Source organism: Fusarium oxysporum, chromosome 3, assembly GCF_000149955.1.
Source record: "Fusarium oxysporum f. sp. lycopersici 4287 chromosome 3, whole genome shotgun sequence".
Classification (NCBI taxonomy): Eukaryota; Fungi; Ascomycota; class Sordariomycetes; order Hypocreales; family Nectriaceae; genus Fusarium; species Fusarium oxysporum.
Genome location: NC_030988.1, coordinates 3,771,433 through 3,788,442, shown reverse-complemented (window position 1 = coordinate 3,788,442; position 17,010 = coordinate 3,771,433). Strand labels below are relative to the sequence as shown.

Here is a 17,010-nt window from a genome sequence, read left to right as displayed (position 1 = left end):
CTACGGCAGTTTCTAGGACGACTTATCGGCAGACTCTTCATCGCCTCGATCCATTATCTATATCATCAAGCCATCGCCATGGCATCCGCAACTTCGTCCGTACCAAGGATACCATCTTACGCCCCCGACTTCATCGATATTAAGACATTTTTCACCAGAGAGAAGGCGAAGCCTCACACTTTATATGTCTGCTTATACTGTACGGCGAAGCCATGGAAGGATGGCTATAAGGGCAATGCGCGGCGCCACATGAGGAATAATCATCCATATCTGATCGGGCTTTCTAGCCAGCAGAATCAATCTCAGCAATCGCTCGACGTATATATCACGTCATTGACTACGCCATCCGAAGCGGCATTACGGAATACCTTCAATCGACAGGCTTACATCGAAGCTCTTGTTAGCCTTCTCACACGTCGCAGAGTGGTCTTTTCGATGATTGAGTGGGATGAGCTAAAGGACCTAGCACTAACATGCAATCCTGCCATCGAGGATAGTCTCATTACCTCCCAACGTACAGTGATGCGCTACATCGCAGCTAGCTATGAGTTCTACGCTACTCAGTTAGCCGAGTCCCTTCAATCTGCCATTTCGATGATTCACCTCTCGTCTGATCCCTGGACATCACCACACCGACATGGTATGCTTGCAGTATGCGGACAGTGGGTCGATAAGGGCTATAAACTTCGAAAGGCGCTTCTAGGTCTGTTAGAGTGTCGAAAAGGCCACTCTGGCGAGTCACAGGCCGGCCTGATCGCTGATTTCTTAGAGCGATTCGAAATTCGACGCGTGGGTTATCATACTGTGGATAAGGCATCCCCGAACAATGCCTGCCTAGAAGCTTTGTTAAAGAAGCTACTTCACGGGCGAGGTTTAAGTAAAGATAAGTTTCTATGGTTGTGCCAGCTGAGTTTCGTTTAGATAATCTTTAATCCAGTCCGCCGCGTCTGCTGTTTCGACCATATTATTAACCTTTCCCTTCAAACTTTCCTTCTCGCGCGCTCGAAAGAAACTTTACGCACTGCCTTTAATGACGCCGGCAACGTCGCTGGTGCACAGTCTATCGAAACCTTCTCTACTGCTCTAAATCAGAATACGCTTCAGCACCCGATACCACGGTGGATCACACATCAGAGGAGAAGCAGGGGAGACAGCAGGGACATCCGACGAGAGAGAGGACTACTCAGCTATTAGAATTTAGCGGATGGGAAGGCATTAATGCTCTCCAGAAGCTCCAGCATTTCGCAGTTTGGCTTGGAAGCTCTCCAATCTATAGTGATAACTGGCGCGAAGCTGTGGGTCGCAGTCTCGGGATCGAGAACGCAACACGGTGGTCCTCATGGTATAAAGTTATCAGTGTCGCCCTCGATAAGAAGGCACAGATCGTCCAGTTTATGGTAGACCATGACAAGGACATCGGCTCTGCTCATCTATCAGGCGCCGACTGGGATATACTGTCGAAAACGCATACTTTTTCCTCCAGCCCTTTACCGAGGCAACTTTGATAACAGAAGGCGATAAATCGAGCCTCTTCAGTACGCTGCGGCTGATGGATGGTCTTCTCAGCCACTTTGAGAAAGCGAAGATAAGGTCTATCTCCGTTAAACGGACAGCCTTTAACTAATTTGTTAAATACACTACTCGACCCCGGAGTTCCATGATAGCCGTATGCTCCATTCTATCGAGATGGGCTTGTTTGTACTCGATAAATACTACATTATGTCTGATGAGACTCCCGTTTACGTCGCCGCTCTTCTTCTCGATCCACGCTGTCGAAAAGCATACTTGGATAAGAACTGGAAGAGTGCATGGATTAACCCAGCGATTGTGGGAGCTCGGCAAATATGGGAGGAGAAATACGATATCAATATCGACGGAGACATAGAAACTATTCCGGAGGATATCCCAGCTGCGCTGTGAGGAACTCGCCTTCGCAGCTACAGCTATTGCTACTGGAGATGGAGGTCGAGACGGCTCTTTCAACCGATGGCTATAACTTAGACGCATTTATTAATTCTCCGACTATCAAGGTCGATTGCAAACCTGTGGAGTGGTGGTGTCGCATTGAACGACGACGGCAGTTTCCACGCCTTAGCCATATGGCCAACGATATACTGTCGATAAGCCCTCAGTCGGCAGAGCTAGAAAGGACATTCTCAGGCGCTCGTAGGACCGCATCATGGGACCGGCTCTCGATGACGTGCGAGCGGCTGCAGGAAGTTGAGTGTCTTGGCAACTGGATACGGAATGGGCATATTGTCGGGACTCGGCTCGGTGGACTGAGCCTAGTATGCGATCCGGACATTGGTAATGATGATCTCGATATAGAAATTAGTGATATTGAATAGCGTGGTGATTCTCTGCACTTTAATACCATAGATTCTTATCACCAACTTCCTATTTGGGAAGCTGGCATTATCACATGATCATTATACGTGAGTTGACTCATGAGTCTGAGTTAAACTCATGAGTGAGTTAGAAGGGTCGAAATTCATGAGTTACCGGTAACTCAAACGTCCAGGTACGGATGGATACTTCCCTCATCATTAATCGCACTTCCTTAGTGCCCATCGGATTTCCATACTCGAAAACATGTAGCCCGACCATATCCCATTAACTGTTTCCACCTCGTTACCCCAGCCTCAAAGATCAAGGTCATACTGATCGCTGCCAGGCTCTCCTCCAACACGAACGACCAACTTTCCCCTCGTCCTTCCCGCTTTCAGTCTCGCATAAGCCCTTCCTGCATCATCCAATGCAAACTCCTGCTCAATAAAAGTGTTAATCTTCCCATCTCTGATCCAGCGGGCAACTTGAGTGAAATCCCTCTGGTTCGCAATCACCGAATGATACTTGAACTTTCGCTTTCCGCCCCCGAGCCATCTCGGTAACAGTTTGATGGTAAGGAGAGACTTAAAGGTCTGGAATCTTGGTGGTAGGCCAACGCAGACATATGTTCCGTGGGGCTTGAGGTATTGGTGGCACTGCCAGTACATGTACGGATTGATAAAGACCGTGTCAAGGATGCAGTCAAATTGCTCTTCACTCTTCTTGAGCACCTCAAGTGGATTCTCAGAGTTGTAATCGATAATCTCATCGGCACCAAGATTTCGGCAAAACTCGGCGTTGGCCGCTGAGCAAGTGGTTGTGACATGAGAACAGCCCAGGGCTTTGGCAATCTGAATAGCGAAAATACCAACGCCTCCACTACCGCCGTTGATAAAAACTCTGTCTCCCGGCTGCACGAACGGTCGAAGACATTGCAAAGCAGTGGTACCGCAGATACCAATACAAGCTGCTTCTTTGAGGAACACACCATCAGGCAAAGCAGCTATTTCTGTGCCTCCGTCAACAGCATACTCTGCCATGGTTCCACCACTGGGTAACTCGGCTCTGCCAAAGACACGCTGGCCTTCTTCGAAATCATCCAACGTCGTGGAAACAATTGTGCCGGAAAAGTCAAGCCCCGGCGTGGCAGGCTTGGGGAACATTATGTTGCACAGAGGCATTTCGGCCACTTTGTAGTCGAGATGATTAAGCGATGCGTATGCGACTTTCACGAGCGTGTGGCCTTTTGGGAGTGACTGAGCGTGTTTGGGAAGTTTTGCATCCATGACTGGCTTAAGGTTTTTCTCGATGCCGCCTTTGATTGAGCACCATTGTACGGCGCGCATAGTAAGTGAAGCGTGCTATTTGACGCCATTTCCGTAATAATTCAGCAAGTGATCTGTTAATGGTTCAGTTAATTGAGAGGAAGACTTTTGCTCCTCATATGCCCTCTCTTGTCACCATATACAGTTATTCATCTTCTTGCGCTGATGGCTGACGACAACATGTGTGTGGCACATGATCAGGTGGTTTTATCGTGGCTAAGATGATCTGATTAATGACCACCCAGTCCGGAGGCTATTTATCACATGCTGTACCTTTGGGGGGTATGCTAGGCTTAATTTATTTGGTTTTCGTCACAGTTGACGCACGATGGTACGATTCGTGATGAATAGTACTGTGATTTGCGTCCTGTAGCCCACTGTATCAATTGTCATTGGTAATGGCCCCAATAACATTCTTTGGACGGTCAATAAGCGGACAGGTCTCGTCCCGGATTCCGTATTTAGTATAGCTCTCTCCGCTATCGGACTGCCTCCCGAGGGCGAGTCACGGGAGGCACTTTTTGAAGCGATCAACGCCTGGGCAACTACCAGGGGCTACGCGTTCATAACTGGAAGGTCGACCAAGGAGAAAACCGGCAGTAGGATAATCATGTAAATGTGATCGTGGTCGTAACCATCCAACTGTTTCGAGAGAACGGCAATGCAAGACGACAACTGGAACAACAGACTGCGAGTTCTCGGTGTTGGCGATCAGGAGTCTAGAGATAAGAGTACCTGGACTCTACGCATTGTTCTGACAGCCGGCTAATCATGAACCGAGGCAAGGCGCCACCGCCCACCAGTAATTCGGACAATATTTCAGGAACACCTGTCTCAACTGACCGGCCTTGCTAACGCTGGGATCGCCCCTAAAGAAATTAGAACGTACATGCGGCAGAATACCGACACAGTAGCAACACAGCGGGATATCTTTAATCGCATTGCAGATACTAGGCAAGAAATCTACTAAGGATAAAGCAGCATTAACACACTTGCTAATTAGCGGTTTAAAAAAGGATTCTGGAGTCAATTTCAAACTGGGCCTGAAGGATGAGTTAAAGTTGTTCTCTTTGCGCACCCGGATTCTGTGGCATACTTACAAGCCTATCTGGATGTCTTAATCTTAGATTGTACCTATAAAACCAATAGATTAAGTACTATAACTTGAAGATTTCTATTCGCACTGGCATTTGACTGGGAAAGGTAATTAATTACCCCATTTAGAGCCCTATAAAACAATTAATCCTGTAGATGTGAGCTTATCTCTATTCTTATTTAGTGTAAGAAAAGGACTTGGTGGCTGTAAAGCCATTGAGAACGTAAGGCTGATGCATAACCCTGCTTTATGTATTAAATGTTATATACTCAGTTACGCAAGGAACTCAAATGAGTATCTACTACAGTACACGGAATTACGAGCATTGCCAGTTGTATCTTCAGACCAGCCGCAGGTGTGTTTGGAAGACCATCAATAGATATCCCTCGCAGCCGCTAAGCAACCAAAACCATCAACAACAGCGATCAATAAACTGCAGTGGCAGCCAATCACGACTTTGGAAACCTTCGAGTTTAAGCCTGAATTGAATTCTCAAGAACTGCTGTTCTAGTTTACCATCGAAGCAGGGCAGGTAGACTGAGACATCGCGACTGCAGAACCTTGATATCCATAACCTACACCATTTATCTGTAGACCGCCAGTGTCATCACCATTGCTTTCGAAAGATACAGCTCCAGGTGCAACTAAGCATTTGAGGTATGACGATCCACGAGTCATCCACCAAGGATACGTCAAGTCAAGAGATGATTGGTATAAGGCCTAACCCCCAGGAACCGTACTTGATAACACCCGTATCGAAAAGCAATGGGCCTACCTCTAGGCTACCTAAAAGCAAGCCATAGCGGGTGTTTTGATTATAAGCAAATGGGGAGGTGCTGCCAAAGAAGAGATAACGGCTAATTAAGACTGGGACAAAGCAGAGGCTAATCGTATCGAAGCACAAGTAGCTCAAGAGACCGAGAAAGGAGCAATTGTTTGCAAGCAGAAGAGACATGGGTGAGTTCTGGGAAATGGTTCAGTGGGATATCGATGAAAAAAAAAGCCTTATATTCGGCTGTCGAACAGGGAGAAGGTTGTATTATAGTGCAGCTCTAGCTCTAGTAGAGTAGAATTTCGAGTGGATCTGTAACTTAGATGGGTCAAGGCTGTTCAATTTCAAGCCAGTGATTCACTTCAAAGTAGCAAGTGAATGAACCTCTAGTAAACCCACTTGGGCTAGTGGAATAAACAGCGAGAGGTAGTCCGGTAGCGGAGAGAATTATACCAAATATGGAATCTGGGACGAAACCCGTCCGCATATTGAACGCCCAAAAAATGGTTTTGGATGCCATTACCAGTGGTAATTGGTACAGTAGGGCCTCCTGACGGTCCGCGGCGAGTCCACATTGGTGATGTGGAACGCGCAGTGGTAGAAGACATGAATACAAAAGGAGTCGATGAATGGATGCGTTTATGCGGTAGGCTGCTACCAGTCGATACCCTGCGGTAGCAAACCCCTTCTCTCTCCAACAGACAGGAGGGCGCCTTTCCCGTGCGACGACGCGAGCTGGACCGCCTGCTCCGCCTCTTTATAGGCCGAACTCCCTGCGCAAGATCTGTCAAGCTTCCTATCCTCCGTCAAGGGTTTGATGGTGGGCCAACGTCCCGCGGAGTCAAGCATTGCTATCTTTTCCATGAATGTCTTAACCCCAGTAGTAAACTTACTGCTATTGGAAGCCCAGGCGTCGAATTGCTGGGTGATGTCTTTTCTCTAGAATATGCCCTATAGGCACGGTATGCATATTGGGAACAGTCCTGAGGACAGCTTCACACTCGCTCGACCAAAACGGTAGGCTACATCCCCATCCCAAATAGTTTGTCCTTATATTATCTAGCAGTGCAATTTTTGATCAACAGACGCGCGTTGCTTGACGACGGAGCTTATCTGGACAAGTCTGCCGACTGTCGGAATCCTCTTATTATTGGAGAAGAGGCGAATCAAGACGAGATAATTCGATGCATCGAGAGAATGCTATGCGAGTTGGAAAATGCAATATTGGCCATGTCTTATGTACTTAAAAGCTCAGTGCATACTAGTTAGCGATGCCTCTGAGAATCCCCGTTTATGTCCCCATCAGCCACATTGCTCAGCTTGATAATTATATGCATACGGCTGTATTAACAACTAGTAACTATAAATAGAGGCTATAAGAGAATAGTAAGAAAGTAATATCTAGTTTAGATTAAACTATTCAAGAGTTGCATCACTATCTAATAGAGCTCTACCTGCCTATTACTCAACTCCGATAATACTATATCTCTCTATTATTCATTCCTTCCAATCCTTTAAACTACAAGCAAATATATTTAGACCATTCGCCCTTTCAAATTTAGAGCTCTTCCTTTCTATCGCTCCGGTATAAAGCCGATGCATCTTTCTACTGTTCGCTCTATTTGGTCATTTACACCAACTTCCACCTTCCTTAAACCTTACGTTCTTTAACGCCTAGAGCTCTACCGCCGCAGCTAAGGCAAGGTGGCATCCACAACAGCGTTCCCTTGCTCTAGGAACAAGCCATGGGCTGCGTCGGCGATGCCCTTGGAAGTAGCTCGTTCTAGGTATAGATCCATGGTTACGTTCCATCTAGACTTTAGCTGGAACGGGTCGTTAACGTGGATCAACTCGAGAAGCTGTCCTGTGTCGGCACCAGCCCATTGATGCGCCAGGCTCCCGTACGCCTCGACAACTCCGCGCTCCATGGCAAGGACTTCAAGATACAGGCCGTCAAGCCAGATGTGCGCGTCGTGATTTTGCTTAAGGAAAGCCGCATTGAGAGCCTTCAGATGCTCTGAAATGAGTAGATAAGTGTTGCCGGCGACAAAGGATAGCTTGGTAATGGTGTGCTATCCTGCTGTGGGCCGTTTTGCTGTAGGTCAGGTGCGAGCCGTTGCGCTTCTATGTTACGCTGGCGATATATTTCAGCAACTATAACTCAAATATGGTCCCTTTGATGTTTGGTCAGCCAGTGGAAAATGCCATGCACCTTCTTCAGCGTGCTGGGCGTTTGGCGAAGTTAGCTTTGCGGGGGACAAGGTAGTTGGCTTATTGCTAGGGGTGCAGCACAGTCCCCGGACTCATGTCTGGCGGCTTCACTGCAGTGTTTGCATAGGAGGAGTCGATGACAGGTAAGTGACGGGTGGTAGTCTAAGCATACATTTCAGGATACATTCCACTGTCTTGGATAGTTGGTTTTCTTAATGAGCCTCGCTAGTCGGCTGCTAAAGAGATGCCAGTATTTCTTGACTGGCTCCAAGAAGGATATAAGTAAGGTCTTCATTACGGGGTTGTCAGGTTAGTGCCGCATGGGCCGTATGTTGACGGTTTTTTGCCCTGTCTGGAGTTCTATTTCTTCGTCTGCGGCTGCATCGCTATTCACTTCATTGCCATAGAGGTCGGTCAGCTTGCAGGGGTAATCTGAGACTAGGTAGGTAAACCATTCCTGCCTATTCTCTATGGCGGCGGCCCCTAAGTCGGCTGCCCATTCAGTCTGTTTCTCCATGAGGTCTCTGGTGGTTATGTCGGCGGCAAGGACGGCCCCATCCGGACTTGACTTGGAAAGCTCGCGGGGTCTTGCGTGGATCCACTCAAAGTTTCCGGGGTATATTGGTCAGGATTGCATAGTCCTTATGGTCCCTGGGCGGAGATTCGGCGTCCAGCCGGATGAAGAGGCAGAGTTCCTCTTGGAGTAGGGCACCTGCAATCGGTTGTCCCTGGTGATGAGGGGGCTGTTGTTGTTGATGTTGTTGGGATTGTTGGGCAAGGGCGTTGTTTGCAGCCGAGGCGAGGCCGCGTCAGTAAGCGCCTGATTTCAGGAGACCAGGAAGCTATCGGCAAACTTTGGGCGAATTCCCGTTTGGGCCCCGTGGTGAATTATTTTGCTGCTTCTTTCAATTTAGCGTGGAAGGCCTAAAATACCTTTAACTTGGTATTGTACTCCTCTATACGGTCCCGTGTGAGCTTATGGCCGCTTTAAAAATAGAGACTGGTTACTATACAGTAGTTGAGGTAGGGTCCGGGGAGGGGTCAGGATAGGCGATCTGGGCTCCTTCTGTAGCTGCAGCAGTAGAGAATGCATAGAGAGGCGAGAACGGCATAAATGCCATCCTCCTGTGGGAGGGCGGGACCCTAATAGGTCCATTTACGACAGCAGGGCTGTTTTGCAAGAGGGCAGTGCGAGCTCCTCGATTGAGATTGGCAGGAGAATGGATTCCCAGGTTAAAAAGGTCTTGTTAAGAAGATTCGTGTAATTGGAGCTACTTTCTTAACATCTGCATGCCAAGAAAGTAAGATGACAAAGGAAGGTTTTGATTGGCTTTGTATGCTCGGGCCACCGGGTTACTCACAAGCTGAGAGGGCGGGAGCGTGCCCAAAACTTAGGCTGCTCGTAAAATATGATATGACCATCAAACTACGTGTTCTTTGGTCATGATTCTCTGCCCTCCAATCGAGCTCTTACAGCTTCCCAACTTCAGTCCTCGCTCACCATTCAATAAAATGCACCCCCCTTCGTGACCCGGCCGCCATCGCCAGCCACGACTGCATCGAATCCGCCTCGCTCATTGGCAACCTTGAGAGCGCAAAGAAATTGCGAACAGTGGCTTCGGTGGTCATTATATCAAAAAGTCAGCTGAACACTTGGCTAGCAGCATAGGTTGTGTCTTCGGCCGTTCAGGATTGTCAATCAAGGGTGCAGGCATTCAAGGGATGTTGTAGGTTCCGTTCCGTTATCACCCACGCCGCGCTGCGGAGCAGCGGCATATACCGGTCGATCACTCCATCAATCTTGAGTGCTTGTGTCATGTGTAAGGCCGAAGCCGCGGCTGCGAAGTATAAATCAGTCGATCCTGCGGGTGCATATTTTCTTTATTGAGCGACTCTCCCGAGTACAGTGACCTTTGATCAATCAGCCATCGTGACTGTGACAATGTCCATTTATGGGTGAGTCATGATGATCAGATCGATGCATCTTCTCCTAGGAGACTCCGCAACTGAACTAACGCCACGGCAGGAGGGCAACTTTCTCTGCTGCAGGGTACGCCGCAGCCAGGCCCACGTATCCTGCAAGTCTGTTTAAGACAATTCTGGGGTATTATCATCATGATGATCCTCATGGTACGCTGCTGGACTTGGGTTCTGGCCATGGAATTGTTGCTAGGGAGCTGAGCCCCCGCTTTGCCAGGGCCATCGCCATTGACCCTAGTGCTGGTATGATGCTGCAGGGAATGCAAGCCACTGCCCAATTCTCCAAGATCTCGTTCCGCCAGGCCAGCGCCGAGGACTTGTCTTTTCTACCCGCGCACTCGGTAGACATGGCTGTAGCCGGCGAGTCAGCGCATTGGTTCGACTACTCCCGAGTCTGGCCAGAGTTATCCAGGGTAGTTAAGTCAGGCGGCTCACTGGCCTTTTGGGGGTACAAGGACAACATCATCATTGGACACCCGCAAGCCAACAAGATATTTGAGAGGTTCTGCTACGACGAAGGAGATGTGTCGCCCGGGCTGGAAGGGTTGAACCAGTATTGGGAGCGTCCCGCGCGAGACATCCTCCGGGGCCTGTTGGCGGACGTCAAGCCCCCTGAGTCGGAGTGGGACAAGATCAAGCGAATCACCTACAACGTTGACAAAGACACGACTGAGGTTGCAGACCCAGAGACGGCCTGGATGAGGAGCAAGATCAATCTTGGACAGTTTGAGGCTTATGTGCGGGCCTTCACTGCGTACCGGGGCTGGATGGATGCGCACCCGGACAAGAAGAGCCGTGCCGAAGGTGGTGAGGGAGACATTGTGGACATCTTGTTTGACCAGATCCTGGAGGCAGAACCCGAGTGGAAGGCACAGGGTGACCACTGGAGAGATATCCAGGTTGAATCAGTCTGGGGCACGTACATTTTGCTGGCGAAGAGGAAGTGAGGACGAGAACCGTGAGGTGTTGATCAGGGCGGATATTCCGCCAAGACTTGATGGAAGTGATCGACAGCCACGCAACAGATATTTATGCAAATGCAATGAATGGCCTCTGAGCCCTTTTTTTTTTCGTTCCTTTTTTTCTTTATTTTTACACATAGAGATCAATCCTTTTGATGATAGCTTTGCATGTTTGCCCAAGTTACAATAGTTTTACCTTCTCGATCGGCTAGCAGATGGTTGACAATATAATACTGACATCATGCACGATGACTGGGCCTAAAAGGGCGATCAACTTCTTCATTCATTTTGTCACCCCGGCTGGGTTCGGTTGGGCGACCAGCCTGGGCGGGTGGCCTCACCAGACCACCAAATCTTCCGCGAGCAGTATGGAGGAATAAACGATATGTTTTGGAAGAGTCTTTGTCCCGGAAAGGCTCGAAGGGCTGGAAGAGCTGGATCAAGCGCCACGGATTTTTTCTTATTGAGATCGACACTAACGATAGTCCTTTGAGTCCTTACTGGGCCTGTCGTTTGTGCGACGCGAAGGGCCAGCCCGAGTTCTTCGCCGCTGCTGCTACGAGTTCGGCAGCTGACCACCTCCGCAAGTATGTAAATGTGACGTCGCGAGCTTGAGCACCATTGACCAACGTAGGCCCCCCAGGATCCCCGGGAGCAGTCAAGGCGCTGATATAGACGCGTGACCGATGAATCTGAACGGCCCAAGCGACCGGGCTTGCAGTACAGCGCCTTGCCGCGTGCTAGAGTCAAGATAATCCGAGAACTGAGCCTGGGACTTCTGATCAACACCAATGTTCCTTTTTCTTTCTTTAGCGATACATTCTTTCAGCAACTCGTCTGGCAACTTAACCCTCACCTATCTGACCAGATGCCATGGAGCCAGGGTTGCAAACAAATAAATCAAATCCAAATCTTTTCAAATCAAATCAAGTTTATCCAAATCAAATCAAATCAAATGGGGACGTCCGATTTATTTGGATATTTAAATTCATTTGGATAACATATTGACCAATCAGCACTCGTGCTAGACGGGCCAGTCGCCCCACCTTTGCGTTGAGATCCTGCCTATTTTGGTAACTAGGCCCCTACCTCCCAATTTAACTGCCATAGTTTTTGGCTTTAATGCCGCCCATTGCAAGGTGAAGACTCAAGGAAATGGTCAAATATCCACGTCTGTCACGAGTGGCGATAGATCTCTTTTCAGCTCATTGCGACATCTCCCGAGGCAAAGCGAATATTCAGTCTCACAGGGCGGATGGTTCGAGCTCAGAGACCGACTCTAGGTGGACATAGAAGCAGACCAATGCATCTCATCGTGGGAGAAAGGTGGGGCTATCTAAATCAAATGGATCCAAATGGATCCAAATCAAATCACATCGATCATTTTTGTATCCAAATCAAATCAAATTGAATGCTCGATTTGATTCGATTTATTTGTTTGCAACCCTGGGCAATACCCCTGTTCTTTTCCTTGTGCGATCATCTTAGGCGGCATTTGCTTGTTGATCGAGAAGGCCTATCCAATAGATATATGCGAGCTGAGGGAAGTCTCAAAAGCGCGAATGATGAGGAGGATAATGTATGATATAACACGTCCATATCTGCAGATAAACATGAAGCCGAGTCAGTCATCAGGTGGTAGCATTGATAAAGTAATGATCTGACGCATTCACAGTTCGTGCGTTGGTGCCGTACAGGCTGGCGTAATATAATCATATCATGGGAGATGTCGAAAATACGAACCTCTGGCTTACTCACATGAGGTTACTGAGATTAAACCCATCTACATTCAGCATTTTAGTGTAACTCAAAACCTCCAACTGTACTGCTCTTATGCCCAAATACCCGCTATAGACTTTATCGTCATATCATATCGTCGAATATACACGCCATCATTACTCACTTCAAAGGGCGCTAGTAAGTCACACCAAGGGACTTTTACTTGAAAAGCTCACTTTTCTCGTAACATACTCCAAAATCGACATACAAATTCATTATCCTATGTGGTCATATTAGAAACGCACTCAACCTAATTTGACATTTTCTACAAATTTCTCAATAAAAATCTCCTGTTTTCGCCTACCAGGCATTCCAAACGAATCAAATTTATACGACCTGTACACGGTGTGACCAAGAAATGGCCGAAGCGACAGCACCAAATCCCACTAGCACCGAGACCATGGCTCAGACTGAGCCAAAAAGTCTCTCTCATCACATGCATGGCCCGGGGCATCACGATGGCCACAAGCATCACGATGGCCACAAGCATCATGGTAATGCCGGCAGTCATAAGCATCATGAACAAGGCGCAGACAAACATGAGAATTGTTCTGAGCAGGACAAAAACCACCGTCTGCAGCATCAAAAGAGCGAGGAAATGGACCCTAATGACCCCTCCCATTGTTGTAAACATGAACAGGAGAGAAGTGGAAAACGGACTGAGTGACAGCTAGGGTTACGAGAGTCTTGACTAGATAATAGGGAGCTAGGGCGGGTGTAAATGTGGGATGGGGTTTTGGTGCGAGTAAATTTCGTAGTATTTTTCTTCCCATGTATCTTCCTTCGTATATCTGGAGATGATGCAAATACAAATGGTACATAGTTGCTACCTAATTTATCAGCCCACAATGACGCAACAGTCGCAGTGGGCTTTAGGCGTGGCGTTCAAAGGTTACATTCAATCTAATGACATCACTACTAAATTTAAACACAGACTCTCCGTTTGGCGCACTTCTTGCCTCGTTTGCTTCTATCGTCTCCATCGTTGCTGCAATATGGTCTTCAGTTTGACAGAATCCAACGGTCTCGGCAATATTACTATTAAAGATGCCGACTCCCAAAACATCACGTCAGGCAATGTCCAAGCCGACGGTCGCGTAAAGGTCCAGTTTCATCAGCATGCTCAGTCTGTTGTCTCCTGGTTCAAGGGTTGCCAGAGTCGTGCAGTCCCTACAGAGCCCTTCAAGAAAAGGAGTTGTAACACTGTTAGTCTCAACTCCCAACAACTAGTCACTACTCCGCGTCTCAACATCGCTATCCATATCATTGGGTCTCGTGGCGATGTGCAGCCCTTCATCCCCGTCGCTCAGGCCCTCTCACGACCTCCTTACAGCCATCGCGTGCGTATTTGCACTCATCCCGTCTTTAAGCATTTTATCGAGTCGCAGGGCATCGAATTTTTCAGTATTGGCGGTGACCCTGAGGCTTTAATGGCTTACATGGTTAAGAACCCGGGTTTGCTGCCCTCTCGCAAAAGCGTCAAAGCAGGTGAAATTAAGAAAAGGCGTGAGGAGATGTGGGAGATTCTGATTGGTGCTTGGAGGAGCTGCATTGAAGCTGGTGATGGAATGGGAGATCGTGTAATGGCTGCAAACGTTCGAGAGACCAAGGATCTTTTTATCGCCGATGCTATTATTGCTAATCCGCCATCGATGGCCCATATCCACTGCGCCGAGAAGTTGGGTATCCCGTTGCATATGGTGTTTACTATGCCTTGGTCACCGACTGAGAGGTTTTCTCATCCATTGGCCTCCATGACATACCGTGGTAGTACTGATGGCGCTGTCGCCAATTACCTTTCCTATATAGTCATGGAGCTGCTTACATGGCAAGGGTTCGTATCTGTTGGCACATTTCCAATTCTGATTCTAACCAGCGACATAATACAGACTCGGTGATCTAATAAACAGGTTTCGTACCCGAATCTTATGCCTCGATTCTATCAGTCCACTATGGGGATACCAGCTTCTCACCAGGCTTCGCGTACCGTATAGTTACCTCTGGTCTCAGTCTTTAATTCCGAAGCCATCTGATTGGGGGTCTCATATTAACATCACCGGCTTCTCATTTTTATCCTTAGCTAATCATTATATGCCTACACCGGACCTGGTTGGCTTCTTGGAGAAAGGGCCGCCTCCTATCTATATCGGATTTGGGTCAATCGTCATTGAAGACCCACCAGCCCTTACGCAATTAATCTTCGATGCCGTCAAACTGGCTGGTGTCCGGGCCATCATTTCTAGAGGCTGGGGCGGCATTGGGAGAGGAGATATCCCCGAAACCATTTGTCTTATTGGCGATTGTCCCCATGATTGGCTCTTCCAACGCGTCTCTGCCGTTGTCCATCACGGGGGAGCCGGGACAACAGCCGCGGGCATTGCAGCTGGACGTCCAACTGTCATCGTTCCCTTCTTCGGTGACCAGCCCTTTTGGGGCCAGATGATTGCACAAGCAGGGGCTGGCCCAACACCCATACCCTTCAAAGAATTGACGGCTGAGATCTTGGCAAGCAGCATCATCTTTTCTCTCAAGACCGAGGTCCAAGAGGCAGTACAAAAGATGGCGGAGCGCATAGGTGCTGAAGATGGGGCTTGTGGTACAGCCGTAGATTTCCAGGAGAGGCTCGATATAGACCACCTTCGATGCGATATCTGTCCCGATAGGCTTGCCGTCTGGAGACACAAAACAACGGGAACCCACCTGAGTGGATTTGCGGCAGCTTGCCTCGTTGATAAGGGTTTGTTGGACCCTCGAGACTTCAAGCTCCTTAAGCATAAGCATTGGTATGTTGATGAAGGTGCAGAGCATCCTATTGTTGGTGCTGTGGCTGCGGCTTCGAATTTTGTTATCACCTTGGGTACAGCAGCCAGCGACTTCTCCCAACGATTAAAAAACAGGCCTAGGTGGTCAAGTCGCGACAATAAGGCAATACTCCCACAAATGTCCTGGTATAATACCAACAGAGACATACATCAACCGACGCTAACCGTAAATCACAATGAGGACCACGATGTTTCATCTACAGCTAGGGAAGCACACCAAGGGCCTCCACCAAACACAAATGGCAACGGAATGACCATCGCTGAGCTAACAAATCCCACTCATAACGGCATCCTCAAAGACAGCATCCGGCTCGCACCGACCGAGTTAGAAAACTTCGCCCACAAAATGGCCACCAAATCCCTACTTACTGGCGAAATCCCTACTCCGGAGACCAAACGGGTGCCGACTCTGCACGAACGGCGAAAGGCCACTTGGAAAGCCCAAGAACAAGGCCCTCGCGGCCACATGTTCTATATTATGCACATTACGGGACGGTTCGCGGCTGACGTGGCCAAGGCAGGCCTTAAGGTTCCCGTGGCTCTGGTTTACAACGTAGCTAATGGGTTTCACAATTATCCTTCGTATACTAGCAATGCTGTTGAGGTAAGGCAACGGAATGAGATTACCGGTTTGGGCAGCGGTGCGTGTACGGCGGGAAGGGAGTTCGTTTTGGGTTTGTGGGACGCCTTTAGTGGAGTCGTAATCAAGCCTTATCAGGGGGCTAAAGCTGAAGCCGGAAAAGGATTTGGTAAGGGTATGTGGAATGGGACGTTGGGGTTTGTATACAACTTGGGTGCTGGTAAGTATTCTATTCATATACCCCTACTTCGGAAACAAATATCCTTCCTATACAAGGACCAGAGGTTGATATCACTAGCAATATTCGGCCTGTTAGGTTATACCCTCAAAGGCATCGAAAAAGAGTTTTCCAAGCATCATCTTACTAGCTTAAAGGCTGAAATTTTGTTGATTAGGCTGAGACAAGGGATTGACGACTTTAGTCAGGCAACTCCCGAGGGGAAAGAGATGGTCGTGGAGCGTTGGAGGTGTTTGCAGTCGCAATAAGCAGATAGCACTCATAGGTTTAATAAAGAGAGGGTGTCTTTTTTAAAGCAAGCATTATCTCCTACTACCATGGTCTGATTAAAAACCCTCGTGGGCGATCATTACGTATCGATGCTTTTTGCTGTCTGTGGTCTTGAGATCGTACTACTGTAGGATGAATGGGTGTTGCAAACCTGAGAATAACTGAGGCTTGTCTTCGCTTAAACTTTGGCGTCATCTTACTGGCATTAAAGAAGAAGGTTACTATGGGAATACTTACATGATGAGCTATGGGCACTAAGCAGATGGGCCCAGATAAAAGACATGTTCTCTTAGGACCTTGCATACAAATAAACAGAGTGTTTGGTAGCGTGCGTATCATTTTCGCAGATTACCGTAGTAAATAACTAAATCCTGTCATGTTACGACTCACATCATATCACGTAGGTCAATTTGTTAGGCTTACCCCTGGTTTCCCAGTAATTATTACTCTGCATACAGTGTATTCTGTATAACAGTATCGCAATATGTGTCAAAATGAGTCGTGTAACGATTTGTGATGAAAATGGTGTTTGCTTAATGATATGACGAAAAAGCAGACGACAGAATCATTAAGGTTAAGCTATGATTCATCGCCCTTTCGTGCGATAGTCTATGATGCGCCCGCTTCGATAAGATGACGTGTTCAGA

At 48.1% G+C, this 17,010-nt stretch overlaps 4 protein-coding genes across 4 annotated transcripts; 2 read left to right on the top strand and 2 right to left on the bottom strand.

The window, feature by feature from the left end:
- Positions 1-2,317: 2,317 nt before the first annotated feature.
- Positions 2,318-4,014, bottom strand: FOXG_06757 (uncharacterized protein). The gene is made up of 2 exons (XM_018385416.1): positions 3,927-4,014; positions 2,318-3,869 (listed from the first exon to the last, which is right to left on the bottom strand). Exon 2 carries the CDS (start codon positions 3,672-3,674, stop codon positions 2,643-2,645), a length of 1,032 nt encoding a protein of 343 aa, XP_018242763.1. The 5' UTR covers positions 3,675-3,869; positions 3,927-4,014; the 3' UTR covers positions 2,318-2,642.
- Positions 4,015-7,215: 3,201 nt separating this feature from the next.
- FOXG_19380 (uncharacterized protein) lies at positions 7,216-8,249 on the bottom strand (the record flags this gene model as incomplete). The annotated part of the gene is made up of 2 exons (XM_018399593.1): positions 7,216-7,593; positions 8,127-8,249. The coding sequence occupies 2 exons, from the start codon at positions 8,247-8,249 to the stop codon at positions 7,216-7,218; spliced, it is 501 nt and encodes a 166-aa protein (XP_018242762.1).
- Positions 8,250-9,674: 1,425 nt separating this feature from the next.
- FOXG_06756 (uncharacterized protein) lies at positions 9,675-10,659 on the top strand (the record flags this gene model as incomplete). Its single annotated transcript, XM_018385415.1, has 2 exons — positions 9,675-9,688; positions 9,759-10,659. The coding sequence occupies 2 exons, from the start codon at positions 9,675-9,677 to the stop codon at positions 10,657-10,659; spliced, it is 915 nt and encodes a 304-aa protein (XP_018242761.1).
- A 2,789-nt stretch (positions 10,660-13,448) lies between these two features.
- Positions 13,449-16,341, top strand: FOXG_06755 (uncharacterized protein; the record flags this gene model as incomplete). The annotated part of the gene is made up of 2 exons (XM_018385414.1): positions 13,449-14,287; positions 14,343-16,341. The coding sequence occupies 2 exons, from the start codon at positions 13,449-13,451 to the stop codon at positions 16,339-16,341; spliced, it is 2,838 nt and encodes a 945-aa protein (XP_018242760.1).
- Between the last annotated feature and the right edge of the window lie 669 nt (positions 16,342-17,010).